The sequence below is a fragment of the Rhincodon typus genome, chromosome 25 (assembly GCF_021869965.1).
Source record: "Rhincodon typus isolate 14 chromosome 25, sRhiTyp1.1, whole genome shotgun sequence".
NCBI classification, from domain to species: domain Eukaryota; kingdom Metazoa; phylum Chordata; class Chondrichthyes; order Orectolobiformes; family Rhincodontidae; genus Rhincodon; species Rhincodon typus.
The window spans coordinates 8,792,106-8,811,668 of NC_063356.1; the positions used below are offsets into that span (position 1 = coordinate 8,792,106).

At 42.7% G+C, this 19,563-nt stretch overlaps 1 protein-coding gene across 2 annotated transcripts in view; it reads right to left on the reverse strand.

Annotated features, from left to right (window-relative positions):
- Positions 1 to 6,742: 6,742 nt before the first annotated feature.
- eps8l3b (EPS8-like 3b) overlaps positions 6,743 to 19,563 on the reverse strand; it is a 73,838-nt gene continuing 61,017 nt past the window's right edge. For both annotated transcript variants that reach the window (XM_048611796.1, XM_048611795.1), the window contains 5 exons: positions 13,518 to 13,611; positions 11,692 to 11,802; positions 10,992 to 11,110; positions 10,296 to 10,424; positions 6,743 to 7,877 (listed from right to left, as the gene is read on the reverse strand). In XM_048611796.1, coding sequence (XP_048467753.1) covers positions 10,304 to 10,424; positions 10,992 to 11,110; positions 11,692 to 11,802; positions 13,518 to 13,611 — 445 coding nt within the window. In that variant the 3' untranslated portion in view covers positions 6,743 to 7,877; positions 10,296 to 10,303. The remainder of the gene's footprint in view (positions 7,878 to 10,295; positions 10,425 to 10,991; positions 11,111 to 11,691; positions 11,803 to 13,517; positions 13,612 to 19,563) is intronic.

Sequence of the window (19,563 nt, forward strand, 5' to 3'; positions counted from 1 at the left end):
ACATGTACCATGGCCTCAAACTCATCACCCTCCCCTTTCAGGATGCCTGCAGCTGTTCAGTGTCATCCCTGACCCTGACACCAGGGAGGCAACACAACATCCTGGAGTCACATCTTCAGCATCTACTCCCCTGACTGAAGAATCCTTTATCACTATTGCTGTTCCTTTGTTCTCCCGCACCCACCCATACTATCAAGCAGCTTGTGGTGCTTGAGGTACGAGCACCCTCATCAATTTCCAAAATGAAATCCTGATTAGTGAGTGGGACCCCAGGGGACTCCTGAGCTATCTGCCTGTTCTTCCTGGTTGGTCTGGTGGTCACCCATTCCCTCCTTTGCTCTTTTCCCTTGAGCATTGGTGTGACCACCTTTCTAAACATGTTATCCACATAACTCTAAGCCCCGTGGATGTTCCACAGGGTCTCCAACCACTATTCAAACACCGAGACCCGGAGTTCCAGCTTCTGCAGCTGGGAGCACTTCCAGCACATGTGGTCATCTAGGACACTGGCAGCATCCAAGACTCCCCACATGTAACAAGCTACACGTTCCACTCAGCTGGCATCTCCTGACGTCTGTTAAACTTACAATTAATGCCTTAGACTAGAAATCGTTGGACTTATTTTTTCGATTTCCTACTGTATCACTAACATTATGAAAAAGTTAAGTGTAAATAAGCTCCTACTGCTCTAAATCTGTAGGGTAAGAAAAAGTTAATCAGTAATTGTCAGGTGCCAATACTCACCAAACCGCAGACTTTCTCACCTTTCTCACAAGAGTCGTCACATTGAAGATTCTCGCATTGTTGCTGGTTTTATAGGCTTACCAGTTACTGTGTCCCTCCCCACCTCTCGGCTGGTGCTGCAAGCTAAGTGCCCTGTAAAGACTAGGCTCAAATCTACATCATGCTAAATTTGTAGGCTTACCTGTTATAGTGTCCTTTCCTCAGAGATAGTAAGAACTGCCAATGCTGGAATCAGGTATAACACAATATGGAGCTGGAGGAACACAGCAGGTCAGGCAGCATCAGAGGAGCAGGAAAGTTGACGTTTCGGGTCGGGACCCTTCTTCAGAAATGGGGGGAGGCGGTAGGGAGCTGAGAAATAGAGAGAGGAGGGGTGTGGCTGGAGAAGGTAGGTGGGATGGTGATAGGTGAGTGCAGGTAGGGAGTGGTAGGGATTGGTCAGTGAGACGGGAGGAGCGGATAGATGGGAAAAATGATGGACGGGTTGTGTCAGGTCAAGGAGGTGGGAATGAGAGGGAGGGTTGGTCATGGGACGAGGCCGGGGATAGGGAGATTTTAAAACTGGTAAAATCCACATTTAGCCCATTGGGCTGTAGACGCCCGAGGCGGAATATGAGATGCTGCTCCTCCAGTTTGCAGGTGGCGTCATTATGACACTGGAGGAGGACCAGGATGGACATGTCACTCAGGGAGTGGGAGGGGGAGTTGAAATGGTTCGCGATCGGAAGGTATTGTCGTTTGTTGCAAACAGAGTGCAGATGCTGTACAAAGTGGTCTCCGAGCCTCCGCTTGGTCTCATCGACGTAGAGGAGGCCACATTGTGAGCAGTGATTGCAATAGACCACATTGACAGATGTGCAGGTGATCCTCTGTCTGATGTGGAAGGTTTATTTGGTGCCTTGAATGGAGGTGACGGGGGAGGTATAGAGGTAGGTGTAGCACTTCCTGCGGTTGCAGGGAAAGTTGACGGGGTTGGTGGGGCTAGTGGGGAATGTGGAGCAGACAAGGGAGTCGCGGAGAGAGTGGTCCCTTCAAATGGCAGATAGTGGTGAAAGGGAAATATATATTTGGTTTTTTTCTTTATTCTTTAACGGGATGAGGGCATCACTGGTTAGGCAGCATTTATTGCCCACCCCTAATTGCCCAGTGGGCAGTTTAGAGTCAACTACATTGCTTTGAGTCTGGAGTTACATGTAGGCCTGACCAGGTGAGGATGGTAGTTTCGTTTCATAAAGGACATTAGTGAACCAGATGGGTTTTTCCAACAATCAGCAATGAATTCATAGTCATCATTAGGTTCTTAATTCCAGATATTTTATGAATTTAAATTCCACCATCTGCCATGGCAGGATGCGAACCCGGGTCCCCTGAATGTTGTCTAGGTCTCTGGATTAACAGTCCAGCGATGACACCACTAGGCCATTGCCTCCCCCGTAACCTCATGTGGGGTTGGATTGTAGGTAGCGGAAGTGGCGGAGAATGATATGTTGGATACGGAGGTTAGTGGGGTCGTATGTGAGGACAAGGGGTATTCTGTCTTTGTTTTTGTTGGGGGGAGGGGATGTGAGGGCAGAGGTGTGGGAAATGCAAGAGACGCGGTCAAGAGTGTTTTTGATCACCAAAGGGGGCATGTTGCGGTCCTTGAAATAGGAGGGCATGTGGGATGTGCAGGAGTGGAATGCCCCATCTTGGGAGCAGACACAGCGGAGGTGGAGGAATTGGGAGTAAGGGATTGCATTCTTGCAGGAAGGTGGGTGAGAGGAGGTGTAGTCTAGATAGCTGTAGTCCTAAGTGCCCTGTAAAGACTAGTTCTCCAATCATTTTGAAATGATGCTATATATTTCCAAGATCAGGCCATTGATGTGTATCCAAAATAGAAGTGGCCCTAATATTGACTACTGGAGATCAGTTACCACTGTATCCCTCCTTCCAATCTTAAAATAACCCTTCATCACTCCACTCTGCTTTCTGTCCATGAGTCAATTTTGTATCCATTCTGCGAGTTCCTTTAATCCCATGTGCATTAACTTTGCTAACAAGCCTATTATCTGATATTTTATCACTAGCCTTTTGAAAGTGGAAATAGATAGCATCAATCTCACAGTTGTTATTTTGGGGGACTTCTGTTTAAATTGAAGTAACCTCTAGTTTAAGAAAGTCTTTGTTGTTGCCTCTGATTCATACATCTGATGCTGCACGCTCAAGCCAGGCAATAGCCGCAGCCTCCAACTGTTTTCCAATAAATATGACTAGAATTGTAATTCAGAAATAAATAATCAATGGCTTCATCTCACACACACGCACACACATGCGCGCACACACACACACGTGCACATGCCCTATATTAAAGAATCAGTCTGGCTAAAAGTATAATTAGTTGTCTGTGGGCAGTGCTCCCTTTGCCAGTCTGAACTGAAACCCCCAGCCCAAACAATTTAGCTCCCACTGTGCCTGCATGTTATCATCACTTTTAAAACGCCCTCAGGGTTTTTGAACATGTTGCCCCTTCCCACTTAGAAGCCCACCCTTCTTGCCGCTCCACGTTTGAGTGTTTACAATCAAGTTTCCTGCCACAGCGCTAAAAGGGCTCTAAACAAAGTCTAACTGGCACCTGGTCTAGAATTAGACTTTCCAGTTATATCTGCAAATCTTAAAAACAAATCCACAGACAGGGCTGGCCAGTTTCTGCCTGTCCCTGTTCCACTGGACTAATCTCTTCCTGTCTTGACTCAAGTTTTTTTTTCTCTCCTTGTGCACCTCCTCCCCACTTGCATCCACCACTTTTAAAATCATTTTGCAGAAGGGTCACTCGACTTGAAATTGTAACTCTGTTTCTCACTCCACAGATGCTACCAGATCTGCTGAGCTTCTCCAGCATTTTCTGTGTTTGTTTCAGATCTTCAACATCAACAGTTCTTAGTTTTATTTATATTATGGCACCAGGTCTAATGGTTTTTGACCTGAGGAATATAAGAAATAAGTGCAAGAGTACACCATTCAGCAAGCAAATCCTTCCTTAAACATTGAGATCAAGGGATAACCATCTTAAATGACACTCCTTTGTCCACTGTTTTAATACAGCATTATTTTAATGAAAATGTTACGCATCAGGAAGTCATTTACCATTCATTGATAGCAAATGAGGACTTTTTACATTACTTTCTAACTTCAAGGTTTTGAATGTTATGATCACTCAGTGATAACACTTCTCTGCTCTTGCTCGAAAGGTTCAAATTAAGTTCCAGAAAGACCACCAACATTTCAGTGTAGTGCTGTGGGAACATAGCATCCTGGAGCCCTGGGTTAAATGTTGATCAAGGCCCATCTGTCTAGTCATTCTGAGGAGGATCTAAAAGATCTATTCAAAGCAGAGCAGGTGCATTCTGGCCAATGTTTACCTCTCAATCAGTCACTAAAATCTGATTTGCTGCTTATTTATCTGATTGCTGTTTGTAGTGCTTGCTGTGTGTATATTGTCTGTCACTCCTGTCTAGATAATAATAGTTGATGCAATAAAAAGTGTTGGAGACATGCAGAGGCCATGATCAGAATACAGCTTCTCAAGCCTGTTTTGCTGTTCCATTTGATAATGGCTCATTTGTACCTCACTGTACATACCTACCTTCCCCCTTCAGTCCCATATCCAAGGTTTTTAAGCCAGTTCTTCCTTTCCTGTGCCACTGTTTATGTGCCACAACTTCATTGTGTTTCTTAATTTAATTGCCCCCTCAGATGAATTTAAGAAAATCGATCCCTTTCCCCTCTCATATTATTGACCTGGAGTAAATCAGCTCCGTTAAAATGGGTCAGGGAACATATTAGGCAATTCTTCAATCTCTAAAAGGATTACATCACAACTTTTATAAGGAATATTGGGACATAGTAGCAGGGATAGGTCATTTGGCTCATCGAGCCTGCTCCACCATTCAACTAGATCGCAGCTGATCTTGCACCTCAACACCATTTCCCCCACCTATCTCCATTTCCCTTCATACCTCTAATATCTAGTCATCTATTGATCTCTGACATTAATATACTCAGTGATAGAGCATCCATTGCGCTCTGCGATGGAGAATTCCAATGATTTACAAACTTCCTCTTCATCTCAGTGCTAATAGTCTGCCCCTTATTCTGAGACTTTCTCCTGATTTTAGATGCCCCCAGACAGGGGAAACACCCCTCCTTTATTTGCCCTGTTGAATCTGTAAAAACTTTATTTCAATTAAATAAGATCTTAATGGCAATTTGATTGCTGCCCAATTGTAAATCTTGTTTCGGTGTTATCACTTCAAAATGTTATTTTGTCCTAGTTTTTGTTTTGAAGAGAGGCTGTAAGGCAGAGGTACCAAACTGGCTGCTGAATATGAGTCAAGTAAACAACTTGTGAGGCCTTGGGTTTTTGTTTAATAAAAGTTGGAACAATGGAAGCAGTCTGAATGGGGTAGTCAGCTCTCACAGATCCAGATTTCTGGGTTTGGTTTTTTTCAGTAGCATCCAAAGCCATTGGTGTCTCTAAAGATAACAAGGTGTAGAGCTGGATGAACACAGCAGGCCAAGCAGCATCATAGGAGCAGGAAAGCTGACGTTTCGGGCCTAGATCCTTCAATGAATGAATCCTAGCTGCTACTTTCTCTGAAATTTCTCTTGTTTTTTTTTCCTCCTAGATTGGAGAACCCCTTGTAAGAATCTGTGTCTGAATTTGCCAATGCTAAGGGGTGTGTTTGTGGAATGTTACTATATTGGAACAGTTAATAATAATCGGTACTGTATCTATTATTCAGTTAAGTTTTCAAATAGTTAAGCTATTCTAAATTCCTTTTACTTTTGTTTTAACTAGTGTTTAAATAAATTAAACGAGTAGTTTGACCAGACACATTATATTTGGAACGTGCACTTCATACCTACCTGTAAAATAAGAAAAAGTTAGGCTCTACGTTACCTTCTTAAAATATTTTCAGGAGGTCTAGTCTGGTCCATAATATGATTGACAAAGCCATTTTGATTTTCCACTAAATCAAAAACGTAGGATTTTAGCAAAAGGAAAGAAAATTCAGACAAAGACATGAATTCCGATCAAAGATGATAATTTATTATAATTTAGTTGTTATGCTACATATAATGCGTAAAGAAATGGTTGAGATTGCACAGATAATTCATTTGTACAAGGACCTGGTCATTACTCAGGTCAAAGTCTCTGCTTGTTTAGGTCCAGTGCATAGACTAACACATTCGATCCCAGTCAGAATGTTTTGTCAAGCATGTGATCCACAGAACAGCTTCACCCAGCCCATAGACCTTATATGGATTTGTGTGTTAGGAATGGCCCCAGACTCACATCAGTAGCCGGCAGAGAGCGGAATAATCATCAAGATGAAGTGGAGGGTGAAGCGATTGAATGATCATGTAGAGCATAACAATTTATATATTTCTATTTTAATAACCTTTGTTAAATATAGTGAGTGCTGGTGCCAGGATACTCGATTAAGCCCATCATCTAAAATGGGTTTGACAGCTCTGGTCTGCGATGTAGGTTGAGTTGTTCGAGCCAATTTCAGCCATCCATTATTTATCATAGCATTAATTTAAGGATATAACACTTTTGAATCAGTGAGGTAAATCTTTCTCATAGTTGCACAGTTTTTGTTTCCCGAAACAGTGGGGCTGTAGACAGTGAAAAACATCAAAGCAGAGGCTGGTCATCTCTAGCTTATCCATCCTCAAATTGCCTACTACCACCACTGCATCACATGAGCCCTAGATTATGTTTAGAATCATAGAATTCCTACAGTGTGAAAGCAGACTATTTGGCCCATTGAGTCCACACCAAGCCTCCAAGAGCATTCTATCCAGACCTAACCCTTACCCTATCCCTGTAACTCTGCATTTCCCTTGGCTAATCCACCTAACTTGCACATCCCTGGATACTATGGGCAATTTAGCATAGCCAGTCCATCTACCCAGCACATCTTTGGACTGTGGGAGGAAGCTGGAACACCCAGAGGAAACCCACACACACACAGGGAGAATGTGAAAACTCCACACAGACAGCCGCCTGAGACTGGAATTGAATTGGGCTCCCTGGTGCTCTGAGGCAGCAGAATTTTCCACTATTGCCATTCAATCAAGAAGTGTTATCACACACAACTGAACAGCTTTTTACCCACATTAAATCACCTGTAATACTTGTTCATCTAATGTCCACCAATAATCACCTGTGTTTCCAATTAATCACATCACATTCAACGTAGATTTGCCTCTGTGTAAAGTGGGGTTGGCTAGCTCACTTGGCTGGAAGGCTGATTTGCAACACAGAGCAACGCTGGTAGCGTGGGTTCAATCCTTGCACTGGTTACCATGAAGGACTTTTGTCCTCAAAGAATCCCTTCAGCTGAGGTGTGGTGACTGTCAGGTTAAACCATCTAATGTGAGAGCAGCCCAGTAAAACAGTGATGACTTTATGACAGGCCCGGGGATAGGGACTGACTGGCTAGGTAACTCTTTCAGGAGCCAGTGTTGACATGGGTCAGATGGCCTTCTTTTGGACTTTAAAAGTCTATGTACTGAAACAATTAACCTGCTACTCAGAACTGTACAGTGCAGAAACAGGCTATTCGGCCTAATGGGTTAATGCAGAACATTAGCTACCTCCCTATGCCTTCATCTAACCTTATCAGCTTACACTCCTGCTTACAGTTTGTTACAATATCCACAAATTCTCATCAAAAAGCCAGCTCTCCTTTTCAGAGTTGCTCACTGGCCGCTAGAATCAACGCTTGTCTGTGCTTGGCCCCATTTGTTTCAGCAAACACAGTACTTGAGGAACAATGTTTCAGTGCCAAACGTTCTGCTTTTGCTTGAAACCCCAGGTCTTGGCAATGGAAACTTCAAGCAGAAACAGATGTTTGTGCTTATCAATTGTAAATAACTTGTGATTAATCAACTGATTTCACTTTTCTCTTTAAAACTTGTTTACAGCTAAATACTGATGCATAGATCTAAACAGAGTTGTCCCTGCACTTAGCTACACAACGCTGTTTCAATTTGGGCTTCTTTTGTGCAGATTGTCACTTCTCTGTTAGCTTTGTGTAGTTTTTTGTGCATATGGGATGTTGAGTGGCTGGGTCACCTACCGCCTGTAAAGAAAGAGGCAAAATATTATTTTTCTTCATTAAAATCGAGCATACTGGGGTATATGTTACTCTCACCTCTGATCAGCTGGTCTGGATTGTTAAAACCCTCAATTATGCCTTTGTTACCCTGGACTATTCCTATTATCTCCTGGTGGGCACCTCAATCTCCATCCTACATAAATTTGTGCTCATCCAAAACTCTGCGGTTTATATCTTTATTCACTCCAAATCCCATTGCCAGATTGCCCTGTACACACTGAAATTCACTAGCTCCTGGTCTAACTATGTCTCAAATTTAAAATCCTTATCTTTGTTTACAATTCGCTTGTCCCTTCCTATTTCTGTAACCTCCTGCAGATTGACAAGCATTTACTATCCCATGCTGCAAAACCCTGATTTTAATCACTCCACCACCAGCAATGTGCCTTGTTCCAAAGCCCTGGAATTATCTCACTAAAGATCGAAACACTTCTCTGATAAGACAAAGGCATTTGGATAAGTATATAAATAGGAAAGGTCTGGAGGGATTTGGGCCAGGAGCAGGCAGGTGGGACTAGTTTAGTTTGGGATTTTGTTCAGCATGAACTGGTTGGACTGAAGGGTCTGTTTCCACGCTGTATGGCTGTATGACTCTATGACTCACTAAAAAAAACTAACTCTCTGGTCAAGTTTTTGGCCCCAATTCCTGATTTCTTCTTCAACGATCTTGATGTAAACAAACATCAAAACCATTTTTACTGAGATTGTTCTTGAGGCACTCTAATTCCTTAAATTTATTACAACAATCTGTGCTACGGTTGAAACATTTTTCTGACCGGCGGTTCTTATTTTAGATTTCCTTCAGTCTTATTCTGTTCTTTTCTTAAACTAAACAAGCCAATCAAACACAAGGATTTGTTATTTGAAGTTAGGATGACATACAAGGAGAGTTTAATTGGAAGACAATGGATAGTGCATCTTCCCTACTGCTACCGCCTATTGAGTGATCTCAAGGTGGTAGTTATCAATGGAAATTTAAGGTAGATATCTTTAAAGGTACATGCACCTTATATCATAAGGAGTCTGAGGATTTTCAGTACACATTTGCTGAAAACACCTTGCAATTTGGCCACTTCTTGTTTACAGGGCCATGCTCTGGGATCATTCCTTAACATTGTACAGACTTGAAATAATATGGTGTTTGGAGTCATTCATACATAAGCTCACAGATTATTAGGAAATATACTGTTGTAGGGTTGGGAAGCCTTATTTATGTATCAATAATTGTTGTATGTGGGGTTGGGGAGAAAGTGGGGGAATTGTTTCCAGGATGAAGGGTGTGAGGGACAGAAAGGGGTTGGGAGTGGGAGGTGAGGGTGGGGGCTGGTGAATGGGAAGATGCAGTGTTTTCCTGTGGTTCCAAGCAAGTGAACCTTCTTAAGTACCTTTGCTGTCTCCCAGAAACTCAAACTGGAAAACTCTCCCTCCCTCAACCTTTCCCAAATACAGTTTGAAAGCTTTTGCAATTCAGGTGCTGAAGCACGGTCTCTGTTTGACCCACATGTTCTATCTTTGCAACCTGCACATCTTACACTGTGAATCCTGGCACTTCACTGAGGTTTCTCAAATATAAACAAATATATTGAATAGTAGAAAATTCAGGAAACTACTTAAGTCAGAGGGGAATCATTCCATAATTTGAATGTTCTATACAATCATGTCTTATTACTAAATAGCAAAAACTACAAAGCAAACACTTACACGAAAATTGATACAGTATCATTCATAGAATCCTTACAGCGCAGAAAGAGGCCATTCAGCCCATTACATCTGCACCGACCCTCCAAAGGGCATCTAACCCCATAACCGCACATGGGGTTTTTAACCATAGTTAACCCACCTAGCCTGCACGGCCCTGAACACTATGGGCAATTTAGTAAAGTCAATCCACCCTAACCTGCACATCTTTGGACTGTGGGAGCAAACCCACACAGACATGGGGAGAACATGCAAACTCATCACACAGTCACCCAAGGCTGAATTGAACCCAGGTCCCTGGCGCTGTGAAGCAATAATGCCATCTACTGAGCTACCGTGCCACTTTCCTGAAGTGCTTTACAGCCAGTGCTTTGACGTGCTCTCATTGAAACAATATAGGGAAATGCAGCAGTCAATTTGCACACAGCAAGCTCCCACAAACTGTAATGAGATAAATAGCCAGATGATCTACTTAGGTGTTTTTTAATTGTGGGGGAGAAGGGTGTATGTCATCCAACAGATGGAGAATTTCCCTACTCTTCTTCCAATAATATCATGGGATCCTTTATGTCTATCTGAGAGGGCAGAGTAGACCTGGGTTTATTATCTTATCTAATATCATGTATAAATAAAAATAACACTGAACATTGGGAAGGGGAGTGGTTGATGCAGTAAAGAACATACATGCTTTCTTACGCTCCGTGAATCTCATTGTAGACAATGGGTCCTTCTACATTATTGATAAGCTTCAACTCTTCCTTAGTTAGACTCATTAGTTGAGCACCAGTGAGAATCCCCAGAGACCTCACAGTACTGTGGGAGGAGAAAAGAATCATTTGATGAACAGAACACACATGGAGGACAGATCACACACAGGGCCTTGTTCTTTATCCGAAAGTGGTATATACCTGTACACTGTAACAATCCCTGCTGTATACCCATTATAATACCTGACTAATCACAGTGGATTTGCCTGGTTTGAATTTACTTAATTAAGATTGAAAGTTAACAGTTCCAAGTCAACTGTAGTTCAGCCAATCAGCACCTTCTTCCAATGCTGTATCATTTCCTCTCTAAATTTGGTTTACCTGCATTTTCAGTCCTGATGCGTACACGATGAAATGTTTTGATCCATGTCTGCCTTCAGCAATATTTAAAATTCGGAAAGGAGTGGGAATTGTACCTGACATGGCATTGCAAACTGAAGTGGATCAGGACAAAAGTTTACAAAGAATAAAGATTGGAACTGTGAGAAAAATACCCTTCACAATTAGTTAAGTGTGAAAAACAAGGGGGTGAAGAACAAAGACATTCTTTGATGATAATATTGTGGTTGTTTTTAACTGGTTGAGTTTATAGAGCAGCATGACCTGTACTTACATTTTTGAAAAGCCTTTCTTCTGGAGCCAAGCTGTCACCTCACTGGATGTGGAGTGGACTGTCACATCACGTGAGTCAGTATAGGAGGGATATTGAAAAGCACGGTTGTTATCAACATGCTATGAAAAATCAGAAGACACATGAGAGATTGCAACGGTAGATTAAACAAACCAGTGAAGATTTAACTACACATTTAAACTACATTGCACTTCAAACTTGGATTGAGTTTGTACAGGAATACAGATTGAGACAAGTACATGGGGCCAAGGGAGGGGTTAGAAGGATGACCTGAGTACCTAAAAGAGTGAAGAGATCTTACCAGAATTAACTGCAAGATTCTGTTATCACTTATTAGCACAGTTTCTTATCTGGCAGCCAGCCAAACGGAGGAAGAACTGGCAGCAGGTGGTGACAATTGTAGATGTAGATTTTGTTTGTACATTCATTAGGATTAAGAGCAGGAAGCAATGCGTGATCTGAAGGTGGCAGACGAGCTGAGAATGGGGAGATAGACTACAATCCCAAGGGGGACAGTAAGACTATCCAGCAAGGAGAAAAGCCCTTACTGCATTGCACACTCCCATCTCCAGCAGTAATTGCAAGGTGGGCCAACAATGCTGCTGTGACATGCCAATCCACCCACCCATCATAAAGAATCACCAAAACTTCATTCTTATAAAGGCTGCAAGGGTTTTCTTACCGAAGGAAGGAAGTCCTCCTGATTCATTAACTGCATGATGTTGGAGGGTACATAACCAATGGAACCATTCTGGTTCTTTACTTTCGACCACTGCTTAGAGGCCTCCAATACCTGAAAGGTACAAACCGTATCAGTGAGTCAGTGAAGTTTGCCTGGATCACAGCCCAGAGCGGCTAAGGAAAGTTAAGCAGAACTGGGTATCTCGTTGAGTGATTGAGATCAAGCTGAGCCATAAGAACATGATTAAGCAAGGTTACATTTGATTAGGACCAAATGGGTTACAACCTGAGACTAAAATGGTAGAATGAATGTCTTCTCTCTCTGCTGAGTACCCCTGTAAAATAGGAGCAATCTCCAACCAACTTCCTGCTGGGTTTGGAGCAGGTATCATTTAATATTGCAAACAAACTCATTCCCATTGGTGCAGTAGGGGGGCCAAATGCTTACAAAGCTACAAAGTATTTAGATCACAAAATTCAAATCGATAGATGGATGCTGGTAAATAGGCTCCACACACACACCTCCTCCCACCCTTCCTCACCCAACCCCAACAGTATTCCCTATTGATCCTTTCTCACTGATACACAGTTTTCCCTTAAAAGCTTCAACTTCTACTTGAGCTTGGGCTTTCTGTTAGCTCAGTAAAGCACATTTCTCTATATTGATCGTTTTACAACTGACGTGAAAATGCTGAAAGTGTCACCCACAATTTCTAGACTCTAATATTCACCACACAGTTATGTACCAGCTTGGTAAATAAATAAAGTTGGATCATAAATTTCAAAAATCACTTTGAATTTTACCATTCATTTAAGGCAATGCTAAATTATATATTCTGAAACATTTTTTAATTTGTTTCTGGCATATGGGCACTGCTGGTAAGACTAGTTTCTGTTCTCATTTTCAAAGTGGTTAGTGATTAATTGCTCTGTGCAGTGTCACACCAAGCCATAAGAGACCAGTGGAACCTCAAAGTTTCAGTTCATCTAATCATCAACATGACTTTTTATTCCTTTTCCCCTTTGCGTTTTTATCTGACTTCTCACTAACTGCACCTTCACTACCAACCTCAACTACTCCATGTGGTACGAAGTTCAACATTCTAACCTTTCCCTGGAGTCATGTCAGATACAGCTGAGGTTACAGCACCCTTCCCCAACCATTGCATCCCCACCCCTGCTTCCTCTCAACCTGAAATGATGTTGATCCAGTTCCCATCCCAAGATCTGAGCACAAAAGCTTTGATTCAAGGAATGTTGGACACATTGGCTTGCAGATGCAATTTTAAACTGAGATCTTCACAGGTAGATATAAAGGGTTCCATGGTACCATTTCAAAAGAAAAACAAACATGTTATCCCGTGTCCTCACCAATATTTCTCCCTGAACTAACATCACAAGACAGATCATCTGGTCAATGTTACATTGCTATATGTGGATTTCACAGCAGTGTCTACACTTCAAAAAAGTAATTCATGACGACTTTGGGATATCCCAGGGTCATGAAATGTATGAAATCCAATCTTTATTTATTTATTTAAAGTTTCTTCTGAATCACCAACTGGATTTATTCCTAACTATCATACATATTAATATGTACCTCAAATTTTGAACTTCTCCATAAATGAAAAGATTTTTCCTATGTTTCCACCCCTTCCATAATCTTAAAACCCTCCAACAGATCATCCCTCAGCATACTCCTTTCCAGGGAAGACAGCATCAGCCTGTCTAATCTTTCCTGATGAGTATATTTGTGTCTGGTATTATCCCTGTAAATAGCTATATCCCTTTTAGAACCCTAAGACCAGCATTTTACACTTTACCTACTTCAAGAACATCTCCTTTCATGACTGTGAGTTCTCTGGTTTTTCTTTTCATGAAATCGTATGTTGCCTTGGCAAATTGATGATCCTTCTGTGGCCTGTAGTGAGAAAACAGAAACCAGCTAGTTACCTGACCCTGGCGTGTTCTCCTACACTTTTTAACCATTGGGACAATCTCAACCCTGTTCCCCTGGCCGAGATCAAGTAGGCAGGCAGATAGTATTAATTATTTGGCTGGGAAACCCTTGCCCACACCAGGCTGCAGTTCGGTGACCTGCCAGCTGAACCCGAACTCTCAACCAAGGACATCAGACAGGTCTTTTAAAGCAAAGGACTGAGAGGAGATGCCATTGCAGTTATTCCACAAGCTAAGCCTTGCAGGAAGAGGAATTTGAAGAGATTCACAGTGGAAAACAAATGACATTTTCCCTTACTTCATTCCTGGGTGCAAGAAGTGCATGTGGCCCCAACCTCTGCCACACACCTGAGTGCCAGCCACTGGTCTCCTCTCCTGCTGTTTGATATCGCCAATTCTCAGGATCAGGTGAGCAATAGAATGGTGGGGGTTTGGGAGGAGATTGGCTGCTAGCTAGGCAAGTACAACCTGGAGGTTATTTAGTTCACTCATGGGCGTCGTTGGCTGGCCAGTGTTTATTAACCCATTCCTAGTTGCCCTTGAGAAGGTGGAGATGAGCTGCATTCTTGAACTACTGCAGTCTATGCGAGACTTCATTGCGATCGATACATTTCAGAGGGAAGCTGACAGTCAACCGTTACTGTGGGTCTGGAGTCACATGTACGCCAGACCAGGTAAGGATGGCAGATTTCCTTTCCTGAAAGACATTGGTGAGCCAGATGGGCTTTTCTGACAATCAGCAATGGTTTCATGAGCATTAGTAGATTCTCAATTCCAGATATTTCTGTTGACTTCAAATTTCACCATCTGCCATGGTGGAGATTTGAACCTGGGTCCCCAGAACATTAGCTGAGTTTCTGGATTAATAGTCTAGCAATAATATCATTTGGTATTCACCTTCCCAGATTTGATACACTCCCTGATTTAATATTGCCAAGGTCGGATGTTTTCTGTCCAAGTCTAGCTGTACAATTTGAAACAAAATAAGGATGATATAATCTTTCAAAATCAAGAAAGTCTTGACTCACAGGTTGATTCTCACTGAAAATCAGCATAAAATGTGACTGAGACCAACACTCTGGACCCATTGAAGAATCATTTGGATGCTATAATGAGAAGGTGCTGGGGGACAGGATTCAAGGAAGGGGTGATCTTCTGCCAATGGCCTTCTTCAGCTAAGCTAATCTTGTGACACCTAGCCAGGGGAGTAGATCATTGAAAGATTAGTTGCAGGATGAGACCATTCAGCCCAACATGAAAGAGATGTCTCATTAGTCCATTCTCAATGCTCTATCCCCCAGACTCTTAAAACTTGCTCCCCTTCAAGTCTAGAATTCCTTCTTGTAAGTTACTGTTGAACCTTTTAGAACATAGAACAGTACAGCACAGTACAGGCCCTTCAGCCCACGATATTGTGCTGAACTTTTACCCTAAACCTAAGGTCTATCTAACCTCCACCACTACTTTATACTATCATCCATATGCCTATCTAATAGCCGCTTAAATGCCCCTAATGAGGCCGACTCCACTACCCTCTCCGGCAATGCATTCCACGCCCCGACCACTCTCTGAGTAAAGAACCTACCTCTGACGTCGCCCCGATATCTACCTCCTTTCACTTTAAAACTATGTCCCCTCGTAAAAGCTACCTCCACCCTAGGAAAAAGTCTCTGGCTGTCTACTCCATCTATACCTCTGATCATTTTGTACACCTCTATCAAGTCACCTCTCATCCTTTGTCGTTCTAAGAAGAAAAGCCCTAGGTCTCTCAACCTTTCCTCGTAAGACCTTCCCTCCATTTCAGGCAACATCCTGGTAAATCTCCTCTGCACCTTTTCTAACACTTCCATATCTTTCCTCTAATGAGGTGACCAGAATTGGACACAATACTCCAGATGTGGCCAAACCAGGCTTTTGTACAGCTGGAGCATAACTTCACGGCTCTTGAACTCAATCCCTCTATTAATGAAAGCTAACACACCATATGCCTTCTTAACAACTCTATCCACCTGGGTGGCAGCTCTCAGGGAAATGTGAACATGAACCCCAAGATCCCTCTGCTCTTCCACACTGCCAAGAATCTTTCCGTTAACCCTGTATTCTGCTTTCAAGTTTGTCCTTCCAAAATGAATCACCTCACACTTTTCAGGGTTTAACTCCATCTGCCACTTCTCAGCCCAGCTCTGCATTCTATCAATGTTCCTTTGTAACCTAGAACAGCCCTCCGCACTGTCCACAACGTGACCCACCTTTGTATCGTTCGTGAACTTGCTAATCCACCCTTCCACTCCTTCATCCAAATCATTTACAAGAATCATAAATAGAAGAGGACCCAGAACAGATCCTTGTGGTACACCACTCGTAACTGAGCACCATTTTGAATATTTTCCATCCACTACCACCCTTTGTGTTCTAAGGGTCAGCCAATTCTGAATCCAATCTGCCACATTTCCCCCTATCCCATGCTTCCTTACCTTCTGCATGAACCTGCCATGGGGAACCTTATCAAACGCCTTACTTAAATCTATGTATACCACATCCACTGCTCCACCTTCATCCACGTGTTTGGTCACCTCTTCAAAGAATTCAGTAAGGTTTGTGAGGCATGATCTACCCTTCACAAATCCATGCTGACTATCACGGATCAAACTGTGCCTTTCCAAGTGATCATAAATCCTGTCTCTCAGACCCCTTTCCAATAATTTGCCCACCACTGACATAAGACTAACTGGCCTGTAATTTCCGGGGTTATCCCTGTTCCCTTTTTTGAACAAGGAAGTGACGTTTGCCTCTTTCCAATCTTCCGGCACTATACCCGTGGACAGTGAGGATGAAAAGATCATCGCCAAAGGCCTTGCGATCTCATCTCTCGCTTCCCATAGAATCCTTGAATAAATCCCATCAGGCCCGGGGGACTTATCTATCTTCAACTTCTTCAAAATTCCTAGTACGTCTTCTTTACTAACATCAACCTCCTCTCGCCTACCTGCCTGTTTCACAACGCCCTCCTCTACAACTAGGTCCCTCTCAGTTGTGAATACTGAAGAAAAGCATTCATTAAGGACCTCTCCTATCTCTTTAGGCTCTGTGCACAAATTCCCTTTACAATCCTTGATCGGCCCTACACTTTCTCTGGTCATTCTCTTGTTCTGCACATATGTGTAAAAAGCCTTGGAGTTTTCCTTGATCCTATCCGCCAAGGTTTTCTCATGCCCCCTTATAGCTCTCCTAAGCCCTTTCTTCAGCTCTTTCCTGGCTAACTTGTATCCCTCTAGAGCCTTTTCCGTTCCTCTTTTCCTAAACCTTACATAAGCCTCCTTCTTCCTCTTAACTAGTCGTTCGACCTCTCTTGAGAACCATGGCTCCCTCACTTGACCGCATCTTCTCTGCCTGCTAGGGACAAACATATTGAGCACATGCAGTATGCATTCCTTAAATAATCTCCACATTTCTGTGGTGCTCTTCCCTGACAGCATCTGTTCCCAATTTATGTTACCCAGTTCTTGCCTAACTGAATTGTAATTACCCTTCCTCCAATTGTAAATTTTACCCTGCCGTATGTACCTATCCTTATCCATGACTATCGTGAAAGAAACAGAGTTATGATCGCTACCGCCAAAATGCTCTCCTACCAACAGGTCTAACACTTGGCCCGGTTCGTTGCCAAGCACCAAATCCAAAGTGGCCTCTCCTCGTGTTGGTCTATCTACATACTGTGTCAAGAATCCTTCCTGAACGCACTGGACAAAATCTGCTCCAACTAAACTATTACAACTAAAATGTTTCCAATCAATATTTGGAAAGTTGAAGTCACCCATGACTACAACCCTGTGACTTCTGCACCTTTCCAGTATCTGCCTCCCAATCCGCTCCTCTACTTCTCTGGACTATTAGGGGGTCTGTAAAAAACCCCCAACAAAGTGACTGCTCCTTTCTTGTTCCTGACCTCAACCCAAACTGACTCTGTAGACATATCATTCTCGAACTGCCTTTCAGTAGCTGCTATACTCGCCCTGACTAGCAATGCCACTCCCCCACCTCTTTTTCCACCCTCCCTATTTCTTTTAAAGCATCTAAATCCTGGAACTTCCAACAACCATTCATCTCCCTGAGTTACCCAAGTTTCTGTAACTGCCACAACATCGTAGTTCCAAGTACTGACCCATGCTCTAAGTTCATCCACTTTATTTCTGATACTTCTAGCATTGAAGTATACACACCTCAAACCATCTCGGTGTCGTAATTACACTCCATCGACCGCATTTCTTTATAAATCACCTCACTCCCTGTTGTGTCTGTTGGAAGGCCGAATACCTCATCCTCTGAATTATAAATCCGGTTCCCCACCACCTGCCAAACTAGTTTAAACCATCCCGTACAGCTCTAGCAAACCTCCCTCTCAGGATATTTGTGCCCTTCCGGTTCATGTGCAACACGTCCTTACTGTACAGGTCCCACCTTCCCCAGAACGTGCTCCAATTATCCACATCATGGAAGCCCTCCCTCCTACACCAACCCTGTAGCCATGTGTTTAGCTGCACTCTCTCCCTATTTCTTACCTCGTTATCACATGGCACTGGTAGTAATCCGGAGATAACTACCCTGTTTGTCCTGGACTTCAGCTTCCAACCTAACTCCCCGTACTCGTTTTTCACATTCTCAGTCCTTTTTCTACCTATGTCATTGGTACCGATGCGTACCATGACTGCTGGTTGCTCAACCTCCCCCTTAAGGATCTTGAAGACACGATCCGAGACATCACTGACCCTGGCACCCGGGAGGCAACATACCATCCTTTCATCTCGTTCACATCCACAGAACTGCCTGTCTGTGCCTCTTACTATCGAGTCCCCCACTACAATTGCTCTCCTATTCTCCCTCCTTCCCTTCTTTGTCACAGGGTCAGGCTCAGTGCCAGAGACCTGTCTGCTATGGCCTTTCCCTGGTAGGTCATCTCCCCCAAAAGTATCCAAAATGGTATACTTATTATTGAGGGGAACGGCCTTTTCAGGTAGAGGTTTCCAGTTCATAACAACTACCGCTGACCAAAAAAAATTCTCATCTCTCCTTTGTTCCATTTGCCAATTATCTTAAATAAATGCCTTTGGTTTCAAGCCTCCCACCTTAGGAAACAGTTTATCCTTGCTTATCAAAGCCATTCTTGTTTGACTGTGTTATGGACCAGACCATACACCCCCAAAATACAATTAAGGAGAAAGCCTAGACCCTAACTTTTTCTTACTTTAAAGATAAGTGTAAGGCGTTGCATTCCAGATGCAATTCGATTGGTCAAAACTACATGACATTAAGCAAAACATACTTTACTTTTACAATACAGTTAAAATACAGACAAAATAAAAAGAAAAGAATTGGCTTGGCTATAACTCTATTGAAATACTCAAAATAATATATGTATTAAGGTTTACTAATTAACTGTTCCAATACAGTAACTTCCTATAAACACACCCTTAGCAAAGGAAAGTTCAATAAAATGGATTGTCTCACATACAATTCTAGCGGCAGGAAGAGAATCCTAGCTTTTAGCTGTAACAAAGAGAGGAATAAGAGCTTCCACATCCAGCTTCATGACTCCAGCAACTGTAGAAAGTTAAAAGTAAAAATCCTGGTTCTGTGGGAACTTGACCACACCCATTCAGGCTGCTTCTATTATTCCAACTTCTAAAAAAAAACCCAAGGCCTCACAAGCTGTATACTTTATTGGCTTTGAGCGGAATGCTCATCACCTCTGTCTCAACCTTTCTTCATTAAAAAAAAGGACAAAATACACCTCTTAAAGATATAATATCATCACTACCATCTCTGCTTTATCGTGAACAAACCTAGCTTCTCTAGTCTCTCTGCATTTTGAAGCTCCTCATTCTTGACATTATTCTGGTAAATTTCCTCAGTGTCT